The sequence below is a fragment of the Heterodontus francisci genome, chromosome 6, assembly GCF_036365525.1.
Source record: "Heterodontus francisci isolate sHetFra1 chromosome 6, sHetFra1.hap1, whole genome shotgun sequence".
In the NCBI taxonomy this organism is placed as follows: Eukaryota; Metazoa; Chordata; class Chondrichthyes; order Heterodontiformes; family Heterodontidae; genus Heterodontus; species Heterodontus francisci.
This window is the reverse complement of record NC_090376.1, coordinates 39,665,762-39,682,832: the sequence shown is the minus strand read 5'-3', so window position 1 is coordinate 39,682,832 and position 17,071 is coordinate 39,665,762. Positions and strand designations below refer to the sequence as shown.

Sequence of the window (17,071 nt, the reverse complement as noted above, 5' to 3'; positions counted from 1 at the left end):
TTCATAAACATTTTCCTACGTTTTATAAACCAGTGTAAAAGCATCTATGGTAGAAGCATCACAAAAATCTTATTTAAATCAAGGCATTCTGTTAATTTTATTGTCTGTATTTATCTCCCCATGCAGAAATAAATGGTGCTTTCCGAGTCCTCCCTATCACTCTTAAAGAGTTTTAAATTTACCATGCTTGATGCCCACATATTTGATGCAGCCAGTATCAATTAATGTACCAATCCTTTTGAGGAGTAAATTCCATCTGAAGTCAAATCCATCAAGCAAATGGTTGTTGATAAAGTAGAAGAAAAATAATGTTCAGGATTTTTTCTGTTCATTCATGGGATGTGAATGTTGGTGGCAAAGCCAGCATGTATTGTTCATCCCTAATTGCCCTTGTGAAGGTGTTGATGAGCCAACTTCTTAAACTGCTGCTATGTGATGTAGAAACACGCACAGTGCTTTTAAGGAAGGAGTTCCAGGATTTTGACCCAGGATTTAGAGTGACATGCAATTGTAATAGCAGGTTTAAGAATTGGTAAGCAGAGTTTAATGGCGAAGTTTAAGGGCGCAAAATTCAGATCCATAGCCTTACTAGAAACAGTGCAGTGGAAACCGATCACCCACCTGGGGATGCACACTGCGCCACCAGCTGCTTTTGGCATGGCCGACCATCTTGAGGAGGGCAGTAGCACAGTGTCCCCTGCGCCGGGAGCAACTGAACTCGTCCTATCAAGACGTCACACAGCTCACCTGGCTGATGTGATGCCCATTTTCCAAATCTGGACCACGTCAGTCACAAAAAATCAAGCATTCAGTTGCAAGATGGACCCTGCATTAGCTTCAGTTAAAGGGCCAGGCACCCAGCCTGCAGATAAGGTGATTTTGAAGGACTTCTGCTATTGCAAAGTCTCTGGAATTACTCTGGAGTGTTTTTGGATGTGTTGTGTTGAGTTCCTGGATTTGGCAGGGAGTTTTTTGTTCTTTCGTGGGATGTGGGCATCGCTGGCCAACCCAGCATTTATTGCCCATCCCATTTTGCCCTTGAGAAGGCGGTGGTGAGCTGCCTTCTTGAACCACTGCAGTCCTTGAAGTATAGCTACACCCACAGTGCTGTTAGGAAGGGAGTTCCAGGATTTTGACCCAGAAACAGTGAAGGAACGGTGATATATTTCCAAGTCAGGATGGTGTGTGGCTTGGAGGGGAACTTGCAGGTGCTGGTGTTTCCATGCATCTGCTGCCCTTGTCCTTCAAGGTGGGTTTGGAAGGTACTGTTGATGGAGCCTTGATGAGTTGCTGCAGTGCATCTTGTAGATGGTACACACTGCTGCCACTGTCTGTTGGTGGTGGAGGGAGTGAATATTGAAGCTAGTTGTCATGCTAGGTCCCCACCTGCCAAGAATGAGGCACATCAATTTTGTCATGAACATTGATTTTTAACTGTGGTTGGAGCAAGGAAATGACTTGTTAAATAGATCAGCCATGGCTGAAAAAAAACATCTGCATACAAACAGACATTGAAGGTGAGGATGCGCATTCCAGGGCCTGCTAAGGAGGATATAATCCACAAGGGTCAGTACTGGTTAGATCAGCTGGTCACATGACTAACTCTTGAACTGGCCACAGAGAGTTTGAAGGCAGAGTGTCTGTTTGCTCCTGGACTGAAAAGATCTCTCTCCTGTCTGCTCCATCTCATTCTCACAAGCCTCTAAATCCACTGAAGACACATTAACCCCACGAGAGAAAAGTCTCCCACAGTGAACAAGATTTAAGAAGAATGCTGGGCCCCAACGAAAAGTAAGATCTACCTACAATCAAGGTACTTACCTACAGTGAGCTTGAAGAACCGTAACAACAACTCTTCAGCTATTGTCTCAAACTTTTCCACTTTATTTCTTCTGCTCTGTTCCGTCTATATCTACATGTGCGTATCGCGTATGCATGCTAGCGTGGGAGTCATGAATCCATAGGCGTTATCCGAATTACAGTTTAAGTTTAATAAATTTCAACTGTTTTTTTCTTTAAACCTGAGAAAGCCTGTTTGTGCTGGTTTCTTTGCCTTATAATTGGAAAGCAGTGAACAAGGATTCACCAAGGGGGAGCTAAAAAAAACACGGTGTGTTTAAAATTACACCCTGTTACGGTAAGACCAGGTGAAGGCTGAGAGGGACCCCTAGACACCTTTCTCATCAGGTTGTAACATGGTGGATGGGGTACTGATCATGGTCTGCTTTGCCCTGGATGGTGTCGAGCTTCCTGAGTGTTGTTGCAGCTGCACTCATCCAGGCAAGTGGAGAGTATTTTATCACACTCCTGACTTGTGCCTTGTAAATGGTGGACAGGATGTGAGTTAGTTGCTGCAGAATTCCCAGCCTCTGGCCTGCACTTGTAGCCACAGTACTTATATGGCTGGTCCAGTTCAGTTTCTGGTCAATGGTAATCCCCAGGCTGTTGATCGTGGGGGATTCAGCGATGGTGATGCCATTGAACATCAAGGGGAAATGGTTAGATTCTCTCTTGTTGGAGATGGTCATTGTTTGGCACTTGTGTGGCTCAAATGTTCCTTGCCACTTATCAGTCCAAGCCTGGATGTTGTCCAGATCTTGCTGCATCTGGACACGGGCTGCTTCATTATCTGAGGAGTTGCGAATGATGCTGAACATTGTGCAATTATCAGCGATCATCCCCACTTCTGACCTTAAAATGGAGGGAAGGTCATTGATGAGGCAGCTGAAGATGGTTGGGCCTAGGACACTACCCTGGGGAACTCCTGCAGTGGTGTCCTGGGACTGAGATGATTGACCGCCAACAACTGCAACCATCTTCCTTTGTGCTAGGTATAATTCCAACCAGCGGAGAGTTTCCCCTCTGATTCCCATTGATTCCAGTTTTGCTCGGGCTCCTTGATGCCATACTCAGTCAAATGCTGCCTTGATGTCAAGGGCAGTCATTCTCACCTCACCTCTTTTGTCCATGTTTGGACCAAAGCTGTAATGAGGTCAAGAGCTGAGTGGCCCCGGCAGAACCCAAACTGAGTGTCAGTGAGCAGGTTATTGCAGAGTAAGTGCGGCTTGAAACACTGTCGACGCCACCTTCCATCACTTTGCTGATGATCAAGAGTAGACACGCTAGCAAGCATCCTTGCAGCAGAGCTTTGGGTGCCCCACTGTTTGTCTGGCCTTGGCTACCTCACCAGAAAGAATGTCCGTGGGTATGCGACCGTTTTCCATCCTGTAGCTGTGTCCAATCCACCGAAGCCGCCTCTAGTGCCAACACACTTGGGAGTTCTGCCTTTGAGAGGACTGCCTCATTTGTGATTTTGTCCTGCCAGGATATACCCATAATGCGCCAGAGACAGCGAAGATTGAAATCATTCAGCTTCTTTTCCTGGTAGCTGTAAGTCGTCCATGTTTCACAGCCATACAGCAAGGTGCTGAGAACCCAGGCCTTATAAACCATCAGCTTGATCTTAAAGATCAGTTTGGTTTTATCCCAGGTGCATTTCACGAGTTGGCCAAAGGTGGTAGCTGCTTTCCCTATGCCTGTATCCAGCTCTGCATCAAGTGACAGATTGTCTGTCACCGTGGACCCAAGATAGCAGAATTTGCTAACCACTTCCAGTGTGGTGTTATTTAGAGTAATCGGGGCGGGGATGCAACACCTTGTCCCATGACCACAGTTTTCTTAATGTTTATAGTCCAGGAGAACAAGTTACAGACATGGGAGAAACAGTCCATGAGTCTTTGTAGTTGAGTTTCTGTGTGAGCGACTAGTGCAATGTCATCAGCATTGGGGAGTTCTCTGATCATGACCTGATGTGTTTTTGCCTTCACTTTCAGCCTTGATAGATTGTAGAGCTTGCTATCTGACCTAGTGTGCAAGTAGACTACCTCCATATCTGCAGGGAAGGCAAAGGTCCAGAGCATAGAGAAGAAGATGTCAAACAGAGTGGGAGCTAGGACACAACCCTGTTTCACTACATTCTTCACTCCAAAACTGTCGAAGTGCAGCCATCAAACTGTAGAGTGTAATGCATGTTGTCATGGAAGGAGCAGATAAGACTGAGGAGCTTCGGTGGGAAGCCAATTTTCCCAAAACCTTTTTGAGCCCTGCTCTGCTGACGGTGCTGATTGCCTTAGTGAGATCTGCGAAATATGAATGTTGATGTAAGCTGGTAAATTTCCTTACACTGACTACAGAACTAGAAGCCACATGTACAAAATTACTTAAATAATAGATTCCTTTGAAACAGTGTGAATCAATTTCTGGTGAAGAATGGAATTGAAGGTTATATGAGGTAAATTAGATTCAAATTCTCTGAAGAAAATTATCATTTCTTGCCACTGAGATCATATCATTTTTGGATTGTGACTCATCTGTAATTTTGTTTGTAATTAGATTGATACCCTTGAGTTTTTCTCAATTATATTTAAGCACAATTAGAAATCACTGAGGTTAATCATCTTGGAAGTTTTGCCTTTTGTTTCTCATACAATTGGAAACATTGTGTAGACTCCTTTTATGGTGCAGATCATATGTAGTCTCTTGGAAGACACAGATTTAATGATGTGATTGGCTTATCATGATCTATATATTTTTATATAATTGCCAGTGGCTTTGAAGCAATTGCAACACCTTCCTGATCAATGCCCTTTCATACAGAATGTTATTCATGCATCTATAGACAGCAGGAAAAACTCAACTGTTGGTCATCCATTTTGTGCCCGAGAAAGGGCAGCCAACAGTTGAAAATCATTGGAGAAGGGGGCAACTTAGAGTCATAGAGTCGTACAGCATAGAAACAGGCCCTTCGACCCACCGTGTCCATGACAACCATAATGCCTATCTATACTAATCCCACCTGCCTGCATTAATTCCATATCCCTCTATGCCTTGCTCATTCAAGTACCTGTCCAGATGCCTCTTAAATGTTGTTACTGTTCCTGCCTTCACCACCTCCTCTGGCAGCTCATTCCAGATACCCACTATTCTTTGTGTGAAAAATTTACCCCTGTGATCCCCTTTAAACAGTGGCGCAGTGGTTAGCACCGCAGCCTCACAGCTCCAGCGACCCAGGTTCAATTCTGGGTACTGCCTGTGTGGAGTTTGCAAGTTCTCCCTGTGTCTGCGTGGGTTTCCTCCGGGTGCTCCGGTTTCCTCCCACAAGCCAAAAGACTTGCAGGTTGGTAGGTAAATTGGCCATTATAAATTGCCCCTAGTATAGGTAGGTGGTAGGGACAGGTGGGGATGTGGTAGGAATATGGGATTAGTGTAGGATTAGTATAAATGGGTGGTTGATGGTCGGCACAGACTCGGTGGGCCGAAGGGCCTGTTTCAGTGCTGTATCTCTAAACTAAACTAAAAACTAAACTCCTCCCTCTCACCTTAAATCTATGCCCTCTAGTTTTAGTCACCCCTACCATGGGAAACAGACTCTGGCTATCTACCCTATCTATGCCTCTCATAATTTTATATACCTCTATCATGTCCCCTCTCATACTCCTTCGCTCCAGGAAAAACAGACCCAGCCTATCCAATCTCTCTTTATAACTCAAGCCCTCCAACCCAGGCAACATCCTTGTGAATCTTTTCTGCACCCACTCTAGCTTAATCACATCTTTCCTGTAGTGCGGCGACCAGAACTGCCCACAGTACTCCAAATGTGGCCTAACCAACGTTATGTACAACTGTAACATGACATCCCAACTCTTGTACTCAGTGCCTCGGCCGATGAAGGCAAGCATGCCATACGCCTTCTTCACCACCCTGTCTCCCTGTGTTGCCACTTTCAGGGAACTATGTACTTGCACCCCAAGGTCTCTCTGCTCAAGAACACTCCCCAGGGCCCTGCCATTCATTGTATATGTCCTGCCCTGGTTTAACTTCCCAAAATGCATCACTTCGCACTTGTCTGCATTAAATTCCATTTGCCAATCCCTTGCCACTTTCCCAGTTGATCTATATCCTGTTGTAACCTTTGACAACCTTCTTCACTGTCCACTATACCACCAATTTTGGTGTCATCTGCAAACTTACTAATCATGCCCTTGGCCACCCCGTTGACACCCAGTGCTTCCCTGATGCAATATAGAAGCTGATCTGGAAGTTTTTTTTTATTCGTTCATGGGATATGGGCATCGCTGGCTAGGCCAGCATTTATTGCCCATCCCTAATTGCCCTTGCGAGGTGGTGGTGAGCTGCCTTCTTGAACCACTACTCCTTGGGGTGCAGGTACACTACCAGTGCTGTTAGGAAGGGAGTTCCAGGATTTTGACCCAGCGACAGTGAAGGAATGACAATATATTTCCAAGTCAGTGGGCGAATAGCCAGCCTGCCTAAAACAGGCGTAAGGCTTATGTATGCAAATTGTGGCCCTATACCAGTTGAAGGACCCTGATTGCAAAATTCAGGTACTAATTGCCAACTGTGTGCCATGCACCAAGCATTAAACCTAACCAATGATGCTTAAAGGGAACACTGGATTGCACTCAAAAAAAATTCCAGAAAATGTTAAGCTTTTATTTTTGTGGGTCCATGAGAAGCAGGAGCGGTCCTCCTGGCTCACAAAAAGATTCAGGCTTGCTGCAGGCTCATTCGAGATCCTCCCCATCACAGAATCATTGCTTCCCCCAGATCCTATCTGCCTGTCAAATCAGTTTAGGAACTGGCTGACTTCCTGTGCTCCCAGAATTGGTGAGCTGCAATAGGGCATCCATCCATTTGACACCCACAGCTCACTGTTAGCATTTGAGACCTGAACCCAAATTTGGTTTGGGCTGCACACTGGCACTAACAGGCAGCTGGAGCATTTGCTGCGCTGACCTGACACCCATTTCAGATCGAAGTCAAATTGCATGGTCACCATTTCTCTAGATGCTAAGTGTGTGCATATGGACATTGCATGAGGACAAGATTGGGGTCTGCTTTCATCACTCCACAATGGAATAGCTGTAAACACACACTATCTACAGTCACACATGAAACGTGGCAACTTGGCAGAATACCCTTGCGACTATGCCCAGCTGGAGTCTATGAGGAAAGCAAGATGGGGCGTGTGTGAGGAGGGGGAGTTCTCCCACAAAATGTCATTGGCTGCTCCTTTTTAAAAATAGGTATTGCATGTGGCCCTGTTGACTCAGTAGCTATTTGCACCACTATTCCTCATATCTCTAGGTGAGGGAAGGGAAAAATTAGCAGACATTTCTGCTTCTGTTACTCGTTGTCCTTGGTGCAAAGTGCTCAGGTGTGAATGCTAAGTGAGGACATGGTTGGTCACTTTGGGGATGGTTAAATAGCTACCAATTAAGCATACGCATGAAGAATGACCATTTGAACGTACGGGAGCTGTACTGCAGCATGACTTACCACTTTTGGAAAAGGACAGAAAATTGGAGGATCCTTTAGCAAGTAAAAATTCATATTTGTTTTTCATTAAAAGCTGAAAGTTCTCCTTTTATGTGGTTAAAATGGGCTGTTTTAGAATGTTGTCAATATGCCAATTTTTTTCATATTTTCTTAAGGTTCAACAATGTTGTGATCAGAGCACATTCTCGTCTTGAATCAAGGTACAGCAACAGCTCTGGGGGCTCCTATGATGATGAGAAAGGTAAGTATTTCATTATTTATTACAGTTATTTGTTCGTCACAGGCTGTTTGCAACTAGCAGTTGGCTAAATGGGTTACTTCAGTTCCACTGGTTCTCTACAAAGTAAATGTTTGTTCAAACTGAATTCAGTAATGCCGTCTATGTGCATGTGCCAAGACTGAATGCTAGTGCATGTTAAATGTTGCTTGAAAAAAACCATCAGTTTCTCCCGAGCATTGAGTGTCTTAAGTAATTGGTTCCAGGACTTCCTCCTGACTGTTAGATTGGCTAACACTTGCATATTTCCACACAAGGATCCATTTAAGAACAGCATCCTGTGCTTGATGTCATCAGGTTACTTCTAAAGACTGAAAAAATTCTTCAGATGTTGTTGTAGCCTGCAAAGGCTTCATAGATCACCTATTAGTCAAATACACACTTCAGCCAATTGAATCTGTGAAAATAAATCACACACCTCTTAACAAACACAATCCATCCACAGAACTATCAACATGTCATCAGTCAACCTAGAGATTAGCTCTCAGCAGCCATAAAATATGTTTACACAAGATGAGACATAAAAGACCTTCTTTCCTGAATGGTATGTTGAATTCTGTTGGTCGATGAATAGCCAAGATAACTGATCAGAACATTGGCTGCAAAATTTGGCACTGTAGTTTTGGCGCTACAGGACCAAAATGGCATCCATGCTGCACGCACATACTTCCCGCGTAGTTCACGCGGACGCTATTTTGGTGAGGGCATTAGCATGGGTGTTATTGCTCCAGAAATATACAAAGTGGGCAGATCGTGATCTCAGTCAGCCTGTAATGCTGGTTTGATACCAAGGCTGCCATTTTCGACCTGCAGCTTCAGCTGGCATCCTTTCTTAAACGCGCACAGCTGAACATGCTTTCAGCAGCAGCAAAGACCCCTCGAAAACTGACCCCGCCACCAAGATTGATTTCTTTTTTTCTATTCATTCATGGGATGTGGGCGTCGCTGGCCAACCCAGCATTTATTGCCCATCCCTAATAGCCCTTGAGAAGGTGGTGGTGAGCTGCCTTCTTGAACCGCTACAGTCTATTTGGGGTAGGTATACCCACAGTGCTGTTAGGAAGGGAGTTCCAGGATTTTGACCCAGCGACAGTGAAGGAACGGTGATATAGTACCAAGTCAGGATGGTGTGTGACTTGGAGGGGAACTTGCAGGTGGTGGTGTTCCCATGCATTTGCTGCCCTTGTCCTTCTAGTTGGTAGAGGTCGTGGGTTTGGAAGGTGCTGTCTAAGGAGCCTTGGTGCATTGCTGCAGTGCATCTTGTAGATGGTACACACTGCTGCCACTGTGCGTCGGTGTTGGAGGGAGTGAATGTTTGTAGATGGGGTGCCAATCAAGCAGGCTGCTTTGTCCTGGATGGTGTCGAGCTTCTTGAATGTTGTTGGAGCTACATCCATCCAGGCAAGTGGAGAGTATTCCATCACACTCCTGACTTGTGCCTTGTAGATGGTGGACAGGCTTTGGGGAGTCAGGAGGTGAGTTAGTCGCCGCAGGATTCGTAGCCTCTGACCTGTTCTCGCAGCCACAGTATTTATATGGCTACTGCAGTTCAGTTTCTGGTCAATGGTAACCCCCAGGGATGTTGATAGTGGGGGATTCTGTGATCATAATGCCATTGATTGTCAAGGGGAGATGGTTAGATTCTCTCTCGTTGTAGATGATCGTTGCCTGGCACTTGTGTGGCACGAATGTTACTTGCCAGCTATCAGCCCAAGCCTGGATGTTGTCCAGGTCTTGGTGTATTTTTACATGGACTGCTTCAGTATCTGAGGAGTCGCGAATGGTGCTGAACATTGTGCAGTCATCAGCGAACATCCCCACTTCTGACTTATGATTGAAGGAAGGTCATTGATGAAGCCGCTGAAGATGGTTGGGCCTAGGACACTACTCTGCGGAACTCCTGCAGTGATGCCCTGCAGCTCAGATGATCGACCGCTATCAACCACAACCATCTTCCTTTGCGCTAGGTACGACTTTAACCAGCGGTGAATGTTTCCCTGATTCCCATTGACTCCAGTTTTGCTAGGGCTGCTTGATGCCATACTTGGTCAAATGCTGCCTTGATGTCAGGGGCAGTCATTCTCACCTCACCTCTTGAGTTCAGCTCTTTTATCATATTTGAACCAAGGCAGGAATGAGGTCAGGAGCTGAGTGGCCCTGGCGGTACCCAGACTGACCGTCAGTGAGCAGATTATTGCTAAGCAAGTGCCGCTTGAGAGCACTGTCGACAACATCACTTTACTGATGATTGAGAGTAGACTGATGGGGCAGTAATTGGCTGGGTTGGACTTGTCCTGCTTGTACAGGACATACCTGGGCAATTTTTCCACATTGCCGAGTAGATGCCTGTGTTGTAGCTGTACTGGAACAGCTTGGCTAGGGGCGCAGCAAGTTCTGGAGCACAGGTCTTCAGTACTATTGCCGGAATGCTCAGGATCCACAGTGTTTGCAGTATCCAGGGCCTTCAGTCGTTCCTTGATAACACGCGGAGTGAATCGAATTGGCTGAAGACTGGCATCTGTGATGCAAAGAACAAAGAAAATTACAGCACAGTAACAGGCCCTTCGGCCCTCCAAGCCTGCGCCGATCCAGATCCTCTATCTAAACTTGTCGCCTGATGCTGGGGGCTTCAGGAGGAGGCCGAGATGGATCATCCACTCGGCACTTTCACCTGAAGATTGTTGCAAATGCTTCAGCCTTATCTTTTGCACTGATATGCTGGGCTCCCCCATCATTGAGGATGGGGATATTTGTAGAGCCACCTCCTCCAGTAAGTTGTTGAATTGTCCACCACCATTCACGACTGGATGTGGCAGGACTGCAGAGCTTAGATCTGATCCATTGGTTATGGGATCGCTTAGCTCTGTCTATCATGTGCTGCTTACGCTGTTTGGCATGCAAGTAGTCCTGGGTTGTAGATTCACCAGGTTGACAGCTCATTTTGAGGTATGCGTGGTGCTGCTCCTGGCATGTCTTCCTGCACTCTTCATTGAACCAGGGTCAGTCTCCTGGCTTGATAGTAATGGTAGAGTGGGGGATATGCTGGGCCATGAGGTTACACATTGTGGTTGAGTACAATTCTGCTGCTGCTAATGGCCTACAGCACCTCAGGGATACCCAGTTTTGCTTTGCTCGATCTGTTTGAAATCTATCCCATTTAGCACGGTGGTAGTGCCACACAAAACAATGGAGGGTATCCTCAATGTGAAGGCGGGACTTTGTCTCCACAAGGACTGTGCGGTGGTCACTCCTACCAGTACTGTCCTGGACAGATGCATCTGCGGCAGGCAGATTGGTGAGGACAAGGTCAAGTATATTTTTCCCTCTTGTTGGTTCCCTCACCACCTGCCGCATACCCAGTCCAGCAGTTATGCCCTTTAGGACTCGGCCAGCTCAGTCAGTAGTGGTGCTACTGAGTCACTCTTGGTGATGAACATTGATGTCCCCCACCCAGAGTATATTCTGCGCCCTTGCCCCCCTTAGTGCTTCCTCCAAGTGGTGTTCAACATGGAGGAGTACTGATTCATCAGCTGAGGGAGGGTGGTAGGTGGTAATCAGCAGGAAATTTCCTTGCCCGTGTTTGACCTGATGCCATGAGACTTCATGGGGTCTGGAGTCAATGTTGAGGACTCCCAGGGCAACTCCCTCCCGACTGTATACCACTGTGCCGCCACCTCTGGTGGGTCGGTCTGCCGGTGGGACAGGACATACCCGGGGATGATGATGGGACATTGTCTGTAAGGTATGTCAATAACAATTTTGACTTCTGGATTAGACTACAGACTATTCTACTGTTGAAGAACCTTTTTCCCATCGGACGGCTGTGAGGACTTCAAACAACCTTGGACTGTTTCACATCCGGCAGGAGCGTAAATTTGCAAGGATTCTAATTTTTTCTATTTTAAATGTTGTTTACATCTTCGTAGTATTTAAGAATTTAGTTTTTCTAATTAAACAGTTAATTTGTTGATTTAAAGACACCTGGTTTGGTTAGCCTCATTTGGGGGTTAATAGATGGTACAATTGGGTGGATGTTTCTTTAATTTGGAAAGTTAAAAAATGATATGTTAAGCGATCTGTGGAGGGATTGAATTAACAGTGCATTTCTCCCACCACAATCAGAATCGTATATTTTGATTGGGGGCTTTGACTGGAGCGGTCAGTCGTAACAATGGTTATTCGAGCGCAGCAGGGTTCATTATATTTTTGGTAGGAAGAAATGATAAATGTTGTCCATTAGCCTGGTTAGTGAAGAAAATAAAGACAATAGTTAAAAGTACCTGAGCTGCTGAGACACTTGCACTGATAGAAGTGATAGATATGGGTATGTATTTATCGAGTATTTTAAAGGAACTGTTATATAAGGGGCAATCGGAGAAAACATTTCCTGTAGAATGCTATATAGATAACCATTGTCTCTGGGACAATGTCCATTCAACAAAAAGTATCACGGAAAAGAGGTTGAGGATTGATCTTGCAAATATAAAAGAAAATAAATTTACAAAATAAAATTGGTTGATGCAAGTTGTTGGATTGTTTTACGAAGAGAGCTGCTTGTTCAAAGAAATTGTTCGATGTCCTCGAAGAGGGCTGTATGATGAGTTCGGAAAACATGGAAATTATTTTAATGTTAAGATCGCTTTGTAATTCTTTCAACAAGTTCTTTTTTGTTTTTAAAAAAGAGGGGAAATATACAGTATGTTAATGGCTGGTGCTGTTCAAGGTTAATGGTATAATGTAAGATACAGAAAAATGTATCATTATGTTGTCTCTCTTTTTCATTTTATATATGTGTATTTAATTTAAAGAAAAGAGGGGAATCTGTTAATAGATAATAAATTCTGTTCATGGATGTTAAATCCCTAGTAGTTGAAGGTAATAGGGTGAAGAGGTGTTGGGGTGTTGTTAGGAATGGAGAATTAGGCTCTGTGGCAAGCAATAAACAGTCTCCATCAAAGCATCGTAGTCTCAGTGTCTTCTTTACAAGCTGGCTTGGAAGTTTCTCTAACACCAGACTCGATTCAGCTACATCCAAATGTCAGAGCAATATTGCCAGCCAAGATTACGGCTCTCCAGGGGGGCTGTCACCAACTTACAAGCATGCTGCAGGACGAGTTGCTACCTATGTGTTTCGGGGTCACCCTGTCCCCATGGCCCTGAAGATCATCGTAGCACTTAACCTTTACACATCTGGATCATTCCAAGGATCTACTGGGGACATATGTGGCTTCTTCTAGGTAGCAGCCCACCGCTGCATCAAGGAGGTGACCAATGCCCTGTTCAAGAGGGCCAGTGGCGGTGTGCTACAGGACCGACCCTGACAGTCAGGCCGAGAAGGCTATCAGATTCGGGGCCATCGCTGGATTCCCCCAGGTGCAAGGTATGATACACTGCATGCATGGGCCATCAACGCTCCAACGGACCAGCCTTCATCAACAGGAAAGACTTCCATTTCATCAACATTCAGTTGGTCTGCAATCACCGAAAGTGTTTCTTTCAGGTATGTACACACTTCCCAGTAAGCAGCCACGATGCCGACGTACTTCAACAGTGTCAGGTGCCACAGCTTTTCCGGCCCCTCCACTTATCTTCAGGGATGGATTCTCGGAGACAAGGGTTCCCCATTGAAGATTTGGCGACTCACACCTGTGAGGAACGCTCACACTGCAGCAGAGCAGAGGTTTTTTTTTTAATTCATTCATGGAATGTGGGCATCGCTGGCTCGGACAACATTTATTGCCCATCCCTAACTGCCCTTGAGAAGATGGTGGTGAGCTGCCGTCTTGAACCGCTGCAGTCACTGTGGGGTAGGTACACCCACAGTGATGTTTGGAAGAGAGTTCCAGATTTTGACCCAGCGACACTGAAGGAACAGCGATATAGTTCCAAGTCAGGATGGTGTGTGACTTGGAGGGGAACTTCCAGATGGTGGTGATCCCATGCATTTGCTGCCCTTGTCCTTCTTGTTGGTCGAGGTTGCGGGTTGGGAAGGTGCTGTCTAAAGAGCCTTGGTGCATTGCTGCCGTGCATCTTGTAGATGGTACACAATGCTGTCACTGTGCGTCGGTGTTGGAGGGAGTGAATGTTTGTAGATGGGGTGCCAATCAAGCAGGCTGCTTTGTCCTGGATGGTGTCGAGCTTCTTGAATGTTGTTGGAGCTATACCCATCCAGGCAAGTGGAGAGTATTCCATCACACTCCTGACTTGTGCCTTGTAGATGGTGGACAGGCTTTGGGGAGTCAGGAGGTGAGTTAGTTGCCGCAGGATTCGTAGCCCCTGACCTGTTCTTGTAGCCATTGTATTTATATGGCTACTCCAGTTCAGTTTCTGGTCAACGGTAACTCCCAGAATGTTGATAGTGGGGAATTCATGCGATCATAATGCCATTGAATGTCAAGGGGAGATGGTTAGATTCTCTCTTGTTTGAGGTAGTCATTGCCTGGCACTTGTGTGGTGCGAATGTCACTTGCCACTTATTAGCCCAAGCCTGGCTATTGTCTAGGTCTTGCTGCATTCCTACATGGACCGCTTCAGTATCTGAGGAGTTGCGAATGATGCAACACTTGCCACAGCTCTACCTGTGCGACTATCGAGGAAGCCATTGGGCTGCTGAAGATGAGATTCCATTGCCTGGATAAATCCGGTGGAGCCCTGCAGTATGCCCAAGCGAGGGTCCCTCATATCGTGGTGGTCTGCTGTGCTCTTCACAATCTAGCACTGTAGAAGGGGAAGGCCTTGCATGACAAAGACATGATTGACCGCCACTCCTCAACCAATGCAGAGGTTACAGTGGAGGGTGATGAGCAGGCAGCATTGGACGTTGAATCCCTTGCACCAGAAGCGAGGCACATTGAGCGACGGGTCAAGGAGGCAAGAGAAAGTCTCATACCTACCTGCTTCCAGTCACCATGATGGCCTGTCAGAGTGAAATCAATGCATTTATTCTGTCTCCTCCTTTCTGTTTGTGTTCCGTGCATAGCGCCCAGCTTAACCATGCTCTGTGGCCCATGGGAGATGCGAATCAAATGAGGGCTGTGCCTACACTGGCAGCCACTAAGGTTGAAGGATGAAATCAGCAAATCACAATTGAAGATTGAAAGATTAAGCATTTTCTACAATGCAAGTTAACTTCAAAAACGAAGAAGCTTTATAAGACAAAACAAACGGCAAATGTGAAACACTCGTGAAAACCCCAAGTGTGTCTGGGTGATTTTCCTCCTGCCTGAGGCCTGGAGGGCCCCGGCTGCTTGAGAGTTTCCTGTACAGGTGCAGGACTCTCCTCAGGCGTTGTGGCTACTGGAGCTGGGCTCGCTGGTGGAGGGGCTGAGGAGCCACTGTCCACACTGAGAAAGCCCTGAGGGAAGTTCCCAGATGCGGAGGTCAGCCTCTCCTCCCCCCTTTCAAGACTCACTTGAACCTCTCTGCTGACCAGTGAAAGACAAAGAGCTGGAGAAAACTCCAGCGGCCTCGTCCTTCTCTCACCTTGCCACTGCTGTGTTGAGCTCATGGCCCAGGTGACCGTGTGCGGGTCTGCGCGCATCTGTGGGATCTGGCTCTCCATGATGGCTGTGCATTGCCTCTGGCATCTCTGCCAGATGTTGCCTTACCTTTCTCTGCAACTCCAGCATCCCCTATGCTGTCAACACCAGAGGCTCGTCATGAGCCTGGGACTCAGCATGGGCCTGGCCACCCACAATCCTCTGACTGCTAGAAGCCTTGGCTGTCTCAACCTCAACCAACTGCTCGGACCGTTTTCTAAAGCCAAGTAGAAACCCACCAAGGTGAAAGTATCTGCGCAGCAGGAAGGTGCAGGAGAGTTATATAACAGTGCATCCTCTGATTACTGGTCCTCCTCAGATGGAGTCTCCTGCAGATGCCAACCTGCATGAGAGAACACAAACATTTGTGGGTTAGGCTGTGCAGATCTCGTCATGCCAACCATGCATGATATGGATCTCCAGAAGTGAACTGTATGTCATTTGAAGACAATCCTCACTGTCTTGCATGGAGACTCCAGTCTCACTCACCTACAGCTATTGTGCAGCTGTTCTGGGTTCCAGCTAATTCCAGTGCCACCGCCTCAGCTGGCAACAGAGGCCAGATATGTGGTATTCCTCCGCCAGTCCATGAGGTCTCCCTGCTGTTATGGGCCCTCTTGTCCTGCAAGTGAAAAGACGGAGGTAGTCATACTTGGCTGAGAGATCAACATGACAGTGATGCTAATGGCAGCCCCTCATCCCCTGCTGGGATTTCCTATGTAGTTCATCCTCCCATTAGCTCTCAGGGGAGTTAATGGGGATGAGCTGTGAAAAAAGGTGGCCTGTGGCCAAGATGCTGCCTTGCATCTGTCAGGATGAGGTGACGCCTAACCCCTTTTGCCAGTGCCTTTGTGGTGCTTCCCTCCACATGTCACACTTCCTCCTGCATAGCCACATGCAATTCCTAAAAAGGAGAGAGGTATGGAGCAGTTGCCTTGGCTGAACGAAAGAGGCTGTTGACCCTCCTGCAGTACTGAACCCATATTCGACAGGCTGCTGACCTCCTCTGCGATCCACATCCAGGCTTGATCAGGCAGAAGGACTATTTCTTGCCATCGCTGGAGGAGGAGGACCTCTCACCTTTCCCTTATAGCCTGGAGGAGAATCTCCAGGGAGGCATTGCTAAACCCTGGGGCCACCCTTTGTCTTGCCTCTGCTGTCCTGCAGCGACTTTCACCAGGAGGGGTCCAGCAGTTGCTCCAACAGCTTCAGCAGAGACCACAAAACAGCAAAAGAATATAGGTCAGCAGTGCAAGTAGGGCTGGCATGTCTTAAATACGGTGCCAGCACCTGCTCTGGATTTATCTGATGCCATATTCGACACTTCAAATCCTGCCGCCGTCTCATAGACAGGCCCAGCGCTTCACTATGATAATTGACCACCCACCGCACGATTATGGGGGGACCAGCTGCACAAATGACTAGTGGGCACAGCACCCACTTCCAGGTCCGCCTCCTGGACCCGCAACGGGCTCACTAAATTCAGCCCAGTGTGTGCAACGTCTCCGTTTTACGAAGGCGGTGCTCACAGAAATTTGCCAACTTTAGCAGGCAGAGCTGCAGCCTCAGAGCAGAGCAGAGACAGCGCTGCTGGTGGCTGTGAAGGTAATTGTGGCCATGAATTTCTTTGCATCTGGATCCTTCCAGGCTAGAGTGGGCGCGTCTTTAACATCTCCCAGCTTGCCGTCCACTGCTGTATAAGGGAGGAGACTGGCGCTCTTTCTGCCAGAAGAGGGGAATACTTTGAATTCTCTCTGATCAGAGAAAAACAGGTGGAGCGTGCACGTGGCTTCACCACGATAATGGGCTTCCCCATGATGTAGGGTGCCAACAATTGCACACGTGGCTTTGTGGGCACTGCTTCTGAATGCAGAGATGTGCCACAACTACAGTAGAT

The 17,071-nt window shown here is 46.8% G+C and overlaps 1 protein-coding gene across 5 annotated transcripts in view; it reads left to right on the top strand.

Moving 5' to 3' along the window:
- Positions 1–17,071, top strand: part of LOC137371258 (protein furry homolog) — a 532,970-nt gene that overhangs the window by 353,814 nt on the left and 162,085 nt on the right. For all 5 annotated transcript variants that reach the window (XM_068033517.1, XM_068033516.1, XM_068033514.1 and 2 more), the window contains exon 36: positions 7,515–7,600. In XM_068033517.1, the coding sequence (XP_067889618.1) occupies positions 7,515–7,600 (86 nt within the window). The remainder of the gene's footprint in view (positions 1–7,514; positions 7,601–17,071) is intronic.